Source organism: Pinus tabuliformis, chromosome 4_1 (genome assembly GCF_031772625.1).
Source record: "Pinus tabuliformis cultivar Carrire ecotype Pingquan chromosome 4_1, CPIR1, whole genome shotgun sequence".
NCBI classification, from domain to species: Eukaryota; Viridiplantae; Streptophyta; class Pinopsida; order Pinales; family Pinaceae; genus Pinus; species Pinus tabuliformis.
The window spans coordinates 524,760,722-524,776,275 of NC_142303.1; the positions used below are offsets into that span (position 1 = coordinate 524,760,722).

The 15,554-nt window shown below is 35.3% G+C and overlaps 1 protein-coding gene and 1 pseudogene across 1 annotated transcript; both read right to left on the reverse strand.

The window, feature by feature from the left end:
* Positions 1-123: 123 nt before the first annotated feature.
* On the reverse strand, positions 124-3,433 carry LOC149176898 (serine carboxypeptidase 1-like; annotated as a pseudogene).
* A 235-nt stretch (positions 3,434-3,668) lies between these two features.
* On the reverse strand, positions 3,669-7,015 carry LOC149176899 (serine carboxypeptidase 1-like). The gene is made up of 9 exons (XM_089423233.1): positions 6,843-7,015; positions 6,128-6,270; positions 5,564-5,640; positions 5,156-5,278; positions 4,965-5,067; positions 4,700-4,737; positions 4,448-4,550; positions 4,153-4,229; positions 3,669-4,040 (listed from the first exon to the last, which is right to left on the reverse strand). The coding sequence occupies exons 1-9, from the start codon at positions 7,013-7,015 to the stop codon at positions 3,753-3,755; spliced, it is 1,125 nt and encodes a 374-aa protein (XP_089279359.1). The 3' UTR covers positions 3,669-3,752.
* Positions 7,016-15,554: the final 8,539 nt, after the last annotated feature.

Below are 15,554 nucleotides of genomic sequence, written 5' to 3' on the forward strand. Positions count from 1 at the left end.
TTAGTATAAACCTGACTTACAGTGATGGGTGCTTACATAAACAATGTAGTGTTGTTCCAAAGTTGGGATTCCTCAATGTTTGACATTAATCAACATGCCATTTGTTCCCTTCCATTCAAAATTTCAAGTTGGTTCCTGATCAAGAAAGATTGATTGCATCGCGTGAGGAGCAGGGGACCTATTGCACTTTACCACAACAGGGCATTGCCTATCCTGGTAAGCATGTTGTAGACGAACCGCCATACTAGAGATTCTGCTCGTTGATCCAACAACCTAATCAATTATTTCTAATTTTTCGTCCCTCTTGGTTAGGAGTTTTTGACTACCTATGCTTTCTGGCTTCTCAGAAAGGGGGTAACAAACGGGTTCAAGAATATTGGCATGGTTGATTCCCATCAAAACCTGTTTTTCAAAAGACCAAATCAGGACTAATTTGCAAGGAATAATGTTAAGTCCTGAATTTAGCAAAATCAACTGTTGTGATAGAAGTTAGGAAAAGGACTACAAGGATTACCTTCGACACTTCTAATAGGTTTGATTCACAAGAAGCATTGGTGGAATACAAATAGCTACTATTGCAAGCCTCCTTTACTGCCTGCACAAACATAAGTATGTAGAAGTTCTATATCAAACAGCTGCTGAAACGCCAACTGATTTACATTCTCTAAACATTAGAGTAAACAACTCGTAAAATAATATCATGTTAGACTAGGATTTGAATGGCATCCCTGGAACTACCATCTGTCTATGGAGAATATATAAATTGTGCCTATGATTTCATGGTCTCTTATTTTAACGTTGCAGGGTACACACCTGGTATAATTCGTCAGAAATAAGTCCCTTTCCATGTGCAAAAGGCACCTCTGAGTTGTCAAATACTTCATCTGCCATCCCATTTCCAACCAGATAACCCTGAAAAACTAGCCATGCAAGAAGTCAGACCATGAGACCATCTAGTAAAATTCCTAAGGAACATAACGCTGTTCATAGTCACCAACATATTTTGGAGAGGCCTGAATGAAGAAAGCTATGAATTTCAATTATTAGCAAAGAGTTTTGACCTTAATGTTCAAGGTTGGTTTAATACCTGCCTCATTTCCTGTCATAGCCAAGAAAGAGAGGTTGCAACGGTCAAGCATCAAAGTATCAATCATAAAACAAATTGTATTAAGAAAAATACAATGTCTAGAACATATGTTTTCCTGAAATGCAACCTCAAATCAACTTATAGGACTCCTGCTGCCACATAGAAATTCCAGCCTATTCCAAAAACAGAGAATCCAAGAAGTCAATTGAATAACAAAACATGGGTCGTGTGTGCTTTACCATTTACTATTTCCTGTACCACCATTGGAATATTAATACCACAATAAGATTCCCCTCTGACATAAAATGGATTAGATAGAAACTCAGGGAATGCTTCAAACCACTGCATCCAAGATTATAAACTGTACTGAGATTCACAAAAATCTATACACTTGTAAAATATTTTTTTGTAGCGTGATAGAACTGAAAACCTTTATGAGGAAAGTATGTATATCTGAAGCAGCCTTAAAATCTCCAGTCTTGTAATCTGTAGCTGTATTGGAGTAAGAAAAACCAGTCCCAACTGGAGAATCAACAAAAAGAATGTTGGAGACCTACATGTGCAAAACCATTCAAGGTTAATCCATTACAACAAAAATTTATACATTCAGTGGCATCCAAGTTAAGTTCAAGTTGGATGAGAAACAATTTAATACTGGAAAATTCCAAAGTGATGAAAGCAACAGAACATAAAAGTTGATAACAGAGATGCTTTATCAGTGACATAATCTAGCATGCTCACTTGACGAATGTTTGAAAGAGGGAAAAAATTTGGTGCCCTAATTGAAAACATTTCATTATAACCATAGTGGCAGAGGCAGGAGCCTTGAACGCCAACCTTAGTCCAAGAGTGTGGATTGGGGATGAGCGTGGGCAAACTCCCAGAATTGTTACTGAGATCAAAACTCATTGGACCTGCAATATGAGAAAAACTTTGGGCTAAATATTAGAAGATCTCTATCATTTTATTTTACAAATTTCTAAAAATCACTATTATGTTCTGTTTTTCTCTACACAAGGGCTCCATCAAAATAGCCTCCCACCCTGCCTAGCTTTGCAAGTCTGGCAAGTGCATTATCTTTTCACGATCAATGCTGAACATTGAATAGGTAATGTTTCAAGAGTATGAAATCCATAATTTATCGATTTCCGTTATTCTTTGGTTTACAATAATATCTTAGTATTGCATAAGCCTAATTATAACATCAGTTGACTCGGTTTTGGGTGCCAATTCCAACAACATGGGTAAAAGTGAGCTTACAGTTAGCCATTTGAACAAGCCGTTCCCATGGCCAGATTACACAATTTGAAAACTTAATATGTACAAGATCAAAATTCATTCAGTAAATAGCAACTTTGAGCATTGAAACAGACAATAAGAGCAAGAATTCCCATAGCTGACCAATCTCATAGACAAATCCAGTGAAACCGGTGCAACCAGGACCTCCCTCAAGCGAAAGAAGAAGTGGAACATTTGCTGGATTACTTTCTGACTTCATAAAATAGTAGAAAAGTTCTCTTCCATTGGCCTCACTAACTGTCACATACCTGCATGAATATGAAGAAAACACAAAGACTTTCATTCAGTTAATTGGTCATCCAATAGAATATAAGAGTGGTAGAATCACATCTTTAAGCACTCCATATAACAATTTTCGCTCCTACTCTTTTACATATTTTGAACTCTCCATGCAACAATTTTGACTTTAATATTTTTTAGCTTCAATTGTCACCAAATTTATTAAGTATCCATAGAAATTAAACTCTGTTCAAACATATTCACGGTCTGTGCATAACAATTAGAGATCTGTATATCTTTTACGTTTTTCCGTCTTTCTTTGTCATATAAGCATGCATTCTACAAGCTATGAACTCTTTGGTTATGTTCTTAATCTTTGCATAAATACACAGCTAATTGTTTATTTACAAACAGGAGCAAATTCATGCATGCTATTTTTGAACATGACTGTGTTAATGAATAAATATTCTTTCCAGTGAAAAATCTGGCACTTTGAATTTGTTACTTTCAATTATTGTTACATTTGAACATGGACTTTATTCATGAATAAATATACTTTACCTTGGATAGATATGGCACTTACCCAGCATATATCTCATAACTAATATTGCCATGATATCCTGGAAAGGACTCCACTCTGGCATTTGCAGGTGCTACCTTGCAATTCAGCTGAAGTGAGGTGGTAATCAGAGCCGAAGGGTGTATATAAATGCATAGCCCAATATGAGTACCAGTCTATGTTCCCACCAACACGCAATGTTGTATCTCCATCACTCTAGAATAGAAACTTGATGATATTCCCACCAACACGCAATGCTGCATCTCCATCACTCTAGAATAGAAACTTGACATCTGGAATTGCAGAAAAATCATATCAATTTGAAGGCCTAGCTGCAAAGCATTTCTGGGGTGTGTAAAGCAATTTCAAGAAAAAACGTCTAGCAGTGGGAAACATTCTAGGGTACTTGATGTTGTACTAGCTTAAAATTATAATTAAATTAAATCAAAACTTTATTCTGAAATAATATAAAATTAGTATAAACCTGACTTACAGTGATGGGGGCTTACATAAACAATGTCGTGCTGTTCCAAAGTTGGGATTCCTCAATGTTTGACATTAATCAACATGCCATTTGTTCCCTTCCATTCAAAAGTTCAAGTTGGTTTCCTGATCAAGAAAGATCGATTGCATCGCGTGAGGAGCAGGGGACCTATTGCACTTTACCACAGCAGGGCATTGCCTATCCTGGTAAGCATGTTGTAGACGAACTGCCAGACTAGAGATTCTGCTCGTTGATCCAACAACCTGATCAATTATTTCTAATTTTTCGTCCCTCTTGGTTAGGAGTTTTTGACTACCTATGCTTTCCGGCTTCTCAGAAAGGGGGTAACAAACGGGTTCAAGAATATTGGCATGGTTGATTCCCATCAAAACCTGTTTTTCAAAAGACCAAATCAGGACTAATTTGCAAGGAATAATGTTAAGTCCTGAATTTAGCAAAATCAACTGTTGTGATAGAAGTTAGGAAAAGGACTACAAGGATTACCTTTGACACTTCTAATAGGTTTGATTCACAAGAAGCATTGGTGGAATACAAATAGCTACTATTGCAAGCCTCCTTTACTGCCTGCACAAACATAAGTATGTAGAAGTTCTATATCAAACAGCTGCTGAAACGCCAACTGATTTACATTCTCTAAACATTAGAGTAAACAACTCATAAAATAATATCATGTTAGACTAGGATTTGAATGGCATCCCTGGAACTACCATCTGTCTATGGAGAATATATAAATTGTGCCTATGATTTCATGGTCTCTTATTTTAACATTGCAGGGTACACATTTGGTATAATTCGTCAGAAATAAGTCCCTTTCCATGTGCAAAAGGCACCTCTGAGTTGTCAAATACTTCATCTGCCATCCCATTTCCAACCAGATAACCCTGAAAAACTAGCCATGCAAGAAGTCAGACCATGAGACCATCTAGTAAAATTCCTAAGGAACATAATGCTGTTCATAGTCACCAACATATTTTGGAGAGGCCTGAATGAAGAAAGCTATGAATTTCAATTATTAGCATAGAGTTTTGACCTTAATGTTCAAGGTTGGTTTAATACCTGCTTCATTTCCTGTCATAGCCAAGAAAGAGAGGTTGCAACGGTCAAGCATCAAAGTATCAATCATAAAACAAATTGTATTAAGAAAAATACAATGTCTAGAACATATGTTTTCCTGAAATGCAACCTCAAATCAACTTATAGGACTCCTGCTGCCACAAAGAAATTCCAGCGTATTCCAAAAACAGTGAATCCAAGAAGTCAACTGAATAACAAAACATGGGTCATGTGTGCTTTACCATTTACTATTTCTTGTACGACCATTGGAATATTAATACCACAATAAGATTCCCCTCTGACATAAAATGGATTAGATAGAAACTCAGGGAATGCTTCAAACCACTGCATCCAAGATTATAAACTGTACTGAGATTCACAAAAATCTATACACTTGTAAAATATTTTTTTGTAGCGTGATAGAACTGAAAACCTTTATGAGGAAAGTATGTATATCTGAAGCAGCCTTAAAATCTCCAGTCTTGTAATCTGTAGCTGTATTGGAGTAAGAAAAAGCAGTCCCAACTGGAGAATAAAAAAAAAGAATGTTGGAGACCTATATGTGCAAAACCATTCAAGGTTAATCCATTACAACAAAAATTTATACATTCAGTGGCATCCAAGTTAAGTCCAAGTTGGATGAGAAACAATTTAATAATGGAAAATTCCAAAGTGATGAAAGCAACAGAACATAAAAGTTGATAACAGAGATGCTTTATCAGTGACATAATCTAGTATGCTCACTTGACGAATGTTTGAAAGAGGGAAAAAAATTTGGTGCCCTAATTGAAAACATTTCATTATAACCATAGTGGCAGAGGCAGGAGCCTTGAACGCCAACCTTAGTCCAAGAGTGTGGATTGGGGATGAGCATGGGCAAACTCCCAGAATTGTTACTGAGATCAAAACTCATTGGACCTGCAATAGGAGAAAAACTTTGGGATAAATATTAGAATATCTCTATCATTTTATTTTACAAATTCCTAAAAATCACTATTATGTTCTGTTTTTCTCTACACAAGGATTCCATCAAAATAGCCTCCCACCCTGCCTAGCCTTGCAAGTCTGGCAAGTGCATTATCTTTTCACGATCAATGCTGAACATTGAATAGGTAATGTTTCAAGAGTATGAAATCCATAATTTATCGATTTCTGTTATTCTTTGGTTTACAATGATATCTTAGTATTGCATAAGCCTAATTATAACAACAGTTGACTCAGTTTTGGGTGCCAATTCCAACAACATGGGTAAAAGTGAGCTTACAGTTAGCCATTTGAACAAGTCGTTCCCATGGCCAGATTACACAATTTGAAAACTTAATATTTACAAGATCGAAATTCATTCAGTAAATAGCAACTTTGAGCATTGAAACAGACAATAAAAGCAAGAATTCCCATAGCTGACCAATCTCATAGACAAATCCAGTGAAACCGGTGCAACCAGGGCCTCCCTCAAGCCAAAGAAGTGGATCATTTGCTGGATTACTTTCTGACTTCACAAAATAGTAGAAAAGTTCTCTTCCATTGGCCTCACTAACTGTCACATACCTGCATGAATATGAAGAAAACACAAAGACTTTCATTCAGTTAATTGGTCATCCAATAGAATATAAGAGTGGTAGAATCACATCTTTAAGCACTCCATATAACAATTTTCGCTCCTACTCTTTTACATATTTTGAACTCTCCATGCAACAATTTTGACTTTAATATTTTTTAGCTTCAATTGTCACCAAATTTATTAAGTATCCATAGAAATTAAACTCTGTTCAAACATATTCACAGTCTGTGCATAACAATTAGAGATTTGTATATCTTTTATGTTTTTCTGTCTTTCTTTGTCATATAAGCATGCATTCTACAAGCTATGAACATTCTACAAGCTATGAACTCTTTGGTTATGTTCTTAATCTTTGCATAAATACACAGCTAATTGTTTATTTACAAACAGGAGCAAATTCATGCATGCTATTTTTGAACATGACTGTGTTAATGAATAAATATTCTTTCCAGTGAAAAATCTGGCACTTTGAATTTGTTACTTTCAATTATTGTTACATTTGAACATGGACTTTATTCATGAATAAATATACTTTACCTTGGATAGATATGGCACTTACCCAGCATATATCTCATAACTAACATTGCCATGATATCCTGGAAAGGACTCCACTCTGGCATTTGCAGGCACTGCCTTGCAATTCAGCTGAAGTGAGGTGATAATCAGAGATATAATTACATGGGTACTGAATAAATTAACCAGAAATTGCATGGACTTCGTCAGGGAAGACATTGTTATGGAAATACACCCAACCTCGCTTCAATTAAAAAGAAAACAGTGTGTCTATACATATATATTTCTCGAGTGCACTTCTAATAGGCCTTGAAATGCTTTGATATATATGGACAGTTCATTAAAGACAGCGATAATTCTTATTTAAAATGATTCAGTTATTTTCATGACTCATTTGAACATTTAAAGATTATGTCAAATCGTACGTATCTCTATCAGTGTGAATATGCTCAGGCTAAGTCAACAGAATATTTTCTGCATTGCCCCTTCAAGATGATCAAATGTTATCTTCTCTATCTGCCATTCATTTCAGCTCGCCAGCCGGTGTAAAGACTTCTTGTTGTATCCATGTAATGCCTGGAAAATAGCATCCACGACCATATCCTGGAGCTTATCTGATTGCCGATTTTCTAAATATTTGGCAATTGGATGGACAAGGATATGGGCGCAGTTAAAAATTTCACGGTTTTTATGTCCGCCAGATTATTAAATATTTGGGGAATCTGCAATCCAGATAAAACATTTAGTTAAAAATTTAACTGCGCCTCCAAATATTCGGGGAATCTGCAATCGAAATAAAAAATACTGTCAAATATTTAATTGCTCCCCTAAATATTCGGGGAATCTGCAATCAAGATATCATACAAGGCTGAACCCAAATCCAAAAGTGAGAAGACTAATTAAGTTGTTGGAAAGAGGATCCACAGTTGGATATTTATGCCATGGGATGTTAGGCAAGCTACATAATTTCTGATAACCAGTTCCTCATTATTCAAATATTCATAGTTGGAAATCATGTTTTGTCTTTGTATCAAAATGAATGGCATTGAGTGCTATGAATTTCACCTAGAGTACTCAGAGAAGCATTTTGAATATATTGGTGTTTCATCTAGAGTGTAAGTACTCGATACAAGTAAAGTTAGTTTCATGTTCTCACCCATAATGATTGCCTGGTTCGTGACCAACATCATGATAGGACAGTATAATATTGTGAAATATTATCCTGGAGCATTCAAGGCATTCAACCCATATTTAATATACTATTACTTTCATGAATATCACTAATAAGGATGGGTGATGCTTGGAGGTGTAGTCTTATGTATAACAGGTATTGATTATTCGCATGATGATATGTGTCTTATTTTATCATATAGTATACTTGGAACTGTTTTCTAACTCAATTGATAAATCCATACCAATGATTTTCTCAAACAAAATTCATAACTTCATCCCAATTATTTATGTTAAAGCTATACAAATAGAAACACCAACATCAGTGTTTTGTTCTGACTGGATCCAGGTGCCGAGGCCATGTTTGTAGACTTGGGCCATTTCAACAGGAAATCAATCTAGGTCCAAGCTATATGTCAAGGACAAAATTATTAGTATTTCATCATACCTACGTGCTTCATCCTCGAGTTTTAGTACCATAATGAGAAATTTGGGTTTTTCGTTGCAGCTTGCTTTCTGTGTGTTGGTTTACCCATCTCTGCTTATCACATATACGAGACAAGTGACTTATTTGATAAAAAAACCCAGGGGACATAGGCTCTACATTTTACAAAGCAATACTACAGCCTGTGTATTGGTCAATGTTCATTGTTGCCACTTTAGCAACCATTGTAGCCAGTGAAGCATTGATTACAACAACATTCTCAATCATAAAACAATGCATGGCTCTTAGCTGCTTCCCTCGATCTTATTTTCCACCACAGGGATGAAAACTGTTGCCTTATTTCATATCATAATGTACTGATATTCAGTATATAATGAAAATTCTAAGCATTTACCATGTTTGAAATATGCATTCATTTTTAAATTTATGGTAGATTATCTACGTATGAATCATATTTTGAAATCTTGGCATTGTAGAAGAAGAATACCAAAGTTTTGTGATTTTTAGGTTATCATTAGATAGGTAAAAGATGGACAAGATGTCACAATGTGTTTTTAAATTATGTTTTGGAAGAGATAAAAGTTTTGATAGCGTTTTCAATTTACTTCAGTTTTGATAGTGGATATGTGAGTTGGGCTATATGGAGATAATTAGAGCTATTTAATCCTACTCATTGTTTCGTGAATTTGAGATTCAAAGTTTGTCTACCAAATGTTTTACAGCAAATTGACAACATTGGCTAGCTTGCTGCTTGAATCCGCATCAGCTCTTGAAACATCACCACTTATGGATTACCAGCGGAGAATAATAGCATATATATGGTTAGATATTTTATTTTTCTTACTTATATTGTTACTGGTCTTGATGGTGTTGTTTTCGTTGCGGTGAATTTTAAGCAGAATTGATCACGCTCCTTTGGAAGTGCCAGCCCTTGATGCTCAGTTGTGATGTAAAATATAGGAAGATAGAAACCTTTGCATTGTTGTATTGATAATATGTTGTTTTTATTGACTTTTAGGGCTTGGAAAAACTTGTTTCCTTCACTGGTGAGAATATTAGAAGGATAATCTATGACAAATAGTGCACAGGACATCGTTTACACAAAATATTTTGCTTATACTACCCTTCACTCTGTTTTTTTCTATCTCTGAAGGCGTTTATCTATCATCTGTATTGAATAAGGTACCACAAGGAGGTTGGTGTCCCTTCCTAATTGCAACAATTTTTCTGACCATAATGTTATCTTGGAACTATGGAAGGCAGAAAAGTATAAATATTTAGCACGGAAAAAACTCAGCATAGAAGGTTTGAATGGATTGCTTGCCAAGGTGAATTCACGTGTACCAGGAATTTGTTTCTTCTGCAGTGACCTTATTTCCGGCTTACCACTGATTATTGAGAATTATGTAAAGAATGTGGGGTCTCTGCATGAAGTTCTTGTCATTGTCACCATAAGAAGGGTTCCAGTCAAGACAATGCTTTTGTCAGAGAGATTTATGGTTGGAAAACTAGAGCCAAAGGGTGTATATAAATGCATAGCCCAATATGAGTACAGTCTATGTGTTACAGGCCCAAGCCACCAAACAACACTTTTCCCATGTTGGGTCCCTTCAAATTCTGAATCTAAGAAGCCCCATAGGAGCAACAAAATGAAAATGATACCTAGAAAATCACTCTTCTTGCCTAAGCCACCAATCCTAGCAAGGCTTAAGGAGGACCAACGATAATTATAAGGATCCCATGCTTCCACTATACTCTCTATTGCTTTATGATCCAATATGTTTCTCATCTTATCTTTCCATTTTGTTTTGAATGTGGAGTCTTTACAGCTTGCAATATAGTATGCTCTAAGCCCCTGTAGCAATATTCAAAATGTGGCTACAGTTGCTTTATAGTATCTGTAGATGAGGGTATGCCCCCTTTGTCTACTATGGCGGAGAGCTAGGCTCTTGCTATGAGTACCTCATAAAACTCACCCTCATATGTCAGTTGCAGTGTCTTATTTGGGGACAAGAACATAGGGCCTTCAGTTGCAGCCATGGTTTCAATACCAATCCACTTTTGACTTCTTCCTTGCTTGGTAGCAATTTACAGAAAACCCTGTATCCCAACAACCAGTGTGTTCGAAACTTGTTCGTATTAGACACTAATATATTCAGGGTTTTCAATTGGGCATCTCTAAAATTTTGGAAAAGAAATTGAAGCATTTGGCAAGTTTTGGCCTACTACTCATAAACATCAATCCGAAAAAGGGGTATGTGTTGTAGTATTTGTAAATGAGTAAACATTTAAATTTAGTTTTATATGAAAAAAAGATTTAGTATGCATAATGAAACATTAAATTAAAATAATAATAATAAAACAGTTTAATTGACATCTCATATGAAGTTAGTAGTGAAAAATGTCATTTTAATAGAGTTCTGGCAAGTTAAGGAATTTGCGCATCCCTATATTTACGAAAATTTCACGAGAGTTGAATTGGGATATTAAAAACACATTCGAGGTTTTATCCAAAAGAAAGTTCATGACATCTCATATGAAGTTAGTAGTGAAAAATGTCATTTTAATAGAGTTCTGGCAAGTTAAGGAATTTGTGCATCCCTATATTTACGAAAATTTCACCAGAGAGTTTGATTTCAGCAAGGAGTTTGATGGCTTTCACTTGTATTTTTCGAAACACCTAGTTGACAGAACCATGTAGTAGGAAAAGGACATTTAATTTTTACTCTCACGATGGTTTGTGACAGCTAGCGACCTTGTGTGCCCTCTTTAAAAGTGACAATTCATTCTTAAATATGTAACATATGGAAAAACAAAACATCACTAATAGTTTCAAGTGTAACTCAATATCATCCACCCTTGCGTTCAACAATGTCCATTCACATATCACTATTCTTCTACACACTATTATTTATAAAATATCTATATTCAACATACACATAACTAACAATTTCAATTGCAACTCTTTATCATCCACCCTTACTTTCAACAATGGCCATTCACATGTCCCTATTCTTCCACACTCTATGCCTTACAGTGTTTCCTTTGCAACATCAGGTGCAAATGCTAGTTCTAGACATATGAATGTGTTTACCTCAATTGATGTCTAGTACTTGAACAAGGTTTCCTTTGTTACCTACTTAGGTCATTCTTTGGTCTTGTTTACTCCATGGTAGATTTATTGTATAGGAATTCTCTCCTTCCCATAGATCAACCCCTGTGTTTGTTCTTTATTTATTCTACTTATGTTAGTTAGAGATGACTTCTTGAGATTCTTGGTACATATGAATGTTGACAATATTAAAATTTATCTTATCCTCTCCATGTTTCTCTCTAAGACATGATATGTAGGTCATATAAGTAGATAAATTCCGATATCTTATGGCTAGGTGGGTCAAAGGGCCATTTTCAAATGGGAAACTCCTGAATCTACTAAGGATAATGAATTCCTAACTTTGATCCATAAATAAGGAGTTGGTAACTCCAACATTTTCTAAAGGAATATTTGTCATGCCTTTTACACCTTGTACTTTATTTTTCTTATAATCAACCTCTTTTAAATTTTTTTTAGGTTCAAAAACAATTATTTCAGTGTCTCAAATCTTCCCAAAACTTTATCATATTTGTGCAAAGATTGGATCTCAACTTCAATAATTAAGCAACTAAACCACCTACATTTATAGTCTTCATTATCAACCTCAACCTCATAGTGATTAATTACCCTCATAATTGTCCCCTTCTTGTTGGTTGAATTCCTCCCATTCTTTAGTAAAATTCTTCTCATTCTTCATCCTAGCTGAGTTTGGATCTTCTTCTTTTCCCTTGTGCATGTTGGGTTGTGTTATATATATGTGGGCGAACCTACTTATGGTTTTGTGCATGGATTTCACACATGGTTTTGGGCGCGATGGTTTTCGGTCCATGGTATTTTGTAGATCCGGTCAAGGGAACTACGATTATGTTATAATCCAGGGTTAATGGATTGGGGTTTATGGATGCTTCGGCATGTATATATATGTATTGTAACATTGAAAGGAACATAATGAAAAATCAATCTGGTAGTCCTGGTTTTGGGATCTAGGGGAAAATCTTTGTCTGTATTTGTTTCATGTGTTATGCTCTCGCCATTGTTTATTTTCTATTTTTAGAATTCGTATGCAAGTAATTATTGTACGGGGTTAAAACCTACAGTGCATTTTTACTAGATCCTCTCAACCCCACTTTCATGACGGATTATTAATGCCATATTTTAGGGAGAGCGCCTCCCAACCAAGGGCTAAGTTTATCTTCCAATTGATGTTATTATCGGTAGGTTTAGTGTGTTATTGTATATATATTTCATTGTGTTGGAGACTTATATTTTTAAAACAAAAAATAGGAGATTGTTTAGGGAATGGAGTTGCACATTCTGCCCAAGATTTCCTTCAATAGCGCATCATATATTAGTAAACATAGGAGTTAATTCTTTCTCTATGAGCCAAATGTATCTAGGAGTATTTTTAGTTTCTATCTCTAACTTGACACAAACATATGGTATGACCCAACATTATCTTGAAATTTTTTTCCTTCCCTTTATCCAAGTGGGCGTGTACATTACTACTAGTCTTTCCAAGTGTTCATGTGACATGACCTACAATGTTTGACATGAGACCAACTCATCTCCCAAGTGGAGACTTATTTCTAGGACCTAATACAATATCTTAGGAACACTCTGAACCTCCTAAGAGATCCCCATGATCTCCCTGTAATTATGACCTCTGGAGCTACTAACAATAAACCCATCCCTGCACCTATGTACCTCCTTCCTATACAAGAGAAGGAATCCTTACTAGCGACTAAAGGATCCACATTGGCAAGAGAATTTTCCTGCTTAGATTTTGTTGCCACAAATGTGATTATATATATATATATATATATATTGTAGATAAGGATGGAATCCAAAACTTTGTTTCATATGGTTTAATAATTAATTAACCAATACCCAATTCACATTGATGTAAGCTAGACCCAATTCACATCCAAAACTAGGAACATGAGATGAATATCACTAACCTTCATCGTTGACTTGCTAAGAAACCAACACAACCAAAAAAATTACTTAGCTACTATATTTTTGTAATGTCCTTGGCCTCTAGCTAGATGATATTACACAATCCATAATACAAATTTCATCAATTCACCAACATTTTTGTAGAATCTTGTAGTTTATGATTTATAATTTTCTATAATTGAACCTTGGATCACCACAGTTATCCACTAGAAATTTTGTATGAATCTCACCCTAAGTTAGAAACCGTAATACATAATTATTATATATTAAACCCCAGCTTAATACTAGACTCCACTAGTAATTCAGTTAATTCCCACTATAATTATCACCTAGTTTTTCAACTTGAAACCCAAAATTTGTATTTATTAGAAGAATGCATAATTAGTAAACAATTCACACACCATTGCACCCACTCTTATTACACAAACTTAGGGTTTAAATTCATTATAATAAAATTATGCATAACAAAATAATTCCCACACAATCTTGTGCATGGTAATTATGCACACCTATGAAAGTATTAATAAACCTATGGCATTAACTAAACTTATAATTTTATCAACAGAAGCACATAAGCATATATAAATACATATGAAAACCAATATATGCACACAAGTGCTCAAAATCCCAAACTAGGGTGTACAATGAAACTACACGTAAATATCAAACTTGGCATGTAAACAAATTACCAATTAATTACAAAATTTTAAACACAGAACCCCCAAAATTAGGGTTTCTTCATAACATTCATAATTTAGAAAAGTAAAGCACATGGATACTTTTATGCATAAATTACTGATTGGATATAGGATCTCCACATTCCACCCTCCCATAGACTGCATGGTCCATCAATTTTAACCACGGGTCACCCCTGAGCCAAGGATGCAACTCCACACACAAGAATAATAAAAAATAACCATATATCCATGACCAACGTGCCAACCCAACAACCATCTTTTCCATGGATCCGGACACCCTCTAGGCTAACTACTAAGGTGCCAATCCACAACCATGCCACTCTAGGGCTCCAGGCACCCTCCAGGCCATCAAACCGGTAGAACTTTCAGCTGGTCCAGAACCCAACCTCAAGGCTTACCAACTAGTTTCTTTGGACTAAAGTCCAAAACCATGATCCTCCTTAGAGTGATGATCATTATCAAAATGATATTGAATAATAATGTTCATGGCAAGTACACACACACACACACACAAATATATATATATATATATATATATATATATTCTCAATGAATGGCTCTTTTTTCCATGTGGTGATCTTGAAGCCACATGGGCCCCAGGTGCCTTTGTTAATGGAATCTGTCATCAACACTTTGTTTCCCATCACCATGGAGTTGCACCACCCCTCATACTCTTACCATGGAGTGGCTTCATAGCTAGTATTTTTATTATTATTAAAATATTTACAAATTATATCATATTTACAATTTGGGACCTCTGGCCACTTAACCAACACTCACACATATGCTCGGTCATGTTGGCCCCATAATATATAACATATATATATGGGTATTCAGGCCACATATTATAAACATATAGGCACACAATATACATCCAAATCACCATCCTGATAACAAGTACATATATCTACATTATAAATGGGTGGGGGTATTACATTCCTCCTCCCTTATTTTATGCAATGTCCTCAATACCTCTTATTCCCACAAGATGGATCTATTATGGAAATTCTATGTCTTCATGTATTTCTTCATCCTAGAGCATCTTCTACTTCCTAGTTCCATTTTCACATTGGCAGGATCTGAAGATCCTTGCCCCATGTTGATGAGCATACCATCTCCACATTCTCAACCTCGTTACACATATAAGACATCAAACCCATAACAATAATGACATCTGCAGTCAGTTCTCACATATATAAACACATATACAAACATATATATGGAAATATTTTTCTCTTTTCATCCAGGGTAGCAGCAATCAAATATATACAATCATAACTAAATATGAATTATGAAGAATGAAATTTCATATAACGTGAAAAGCCAAAGTCAAAGATATCTTTCAGATTCCCTAATCACAAGCATGGGTCCTACAGATAACTTTATGAAAACAAC

Bases quoted from the DNA above. Each gene is read 5' to 3' on its own strand.
- LOC149176899 (XM_089423233.1), bottom strand. From the start codon at position 7,015: ATGTCTTCCCTGACGAAGTCCATGCAATTTCTGGTTAATTTATTCAGT. The intron at 5,641-6,127 runs GTCAGCTATGGG...CTCCTATTGCAG, and splicing joins TGGATTTGTCTATGAGATTG to GTCCAATGAGTTTTGATCTC. The intron at 4,551-4,699 runs GTCAAAACTCTA...CTAGTTTTTCAG, and splicing joins AACCAACCTTGAACATTAAG to GGTTATCTGGTTGGAAATGG.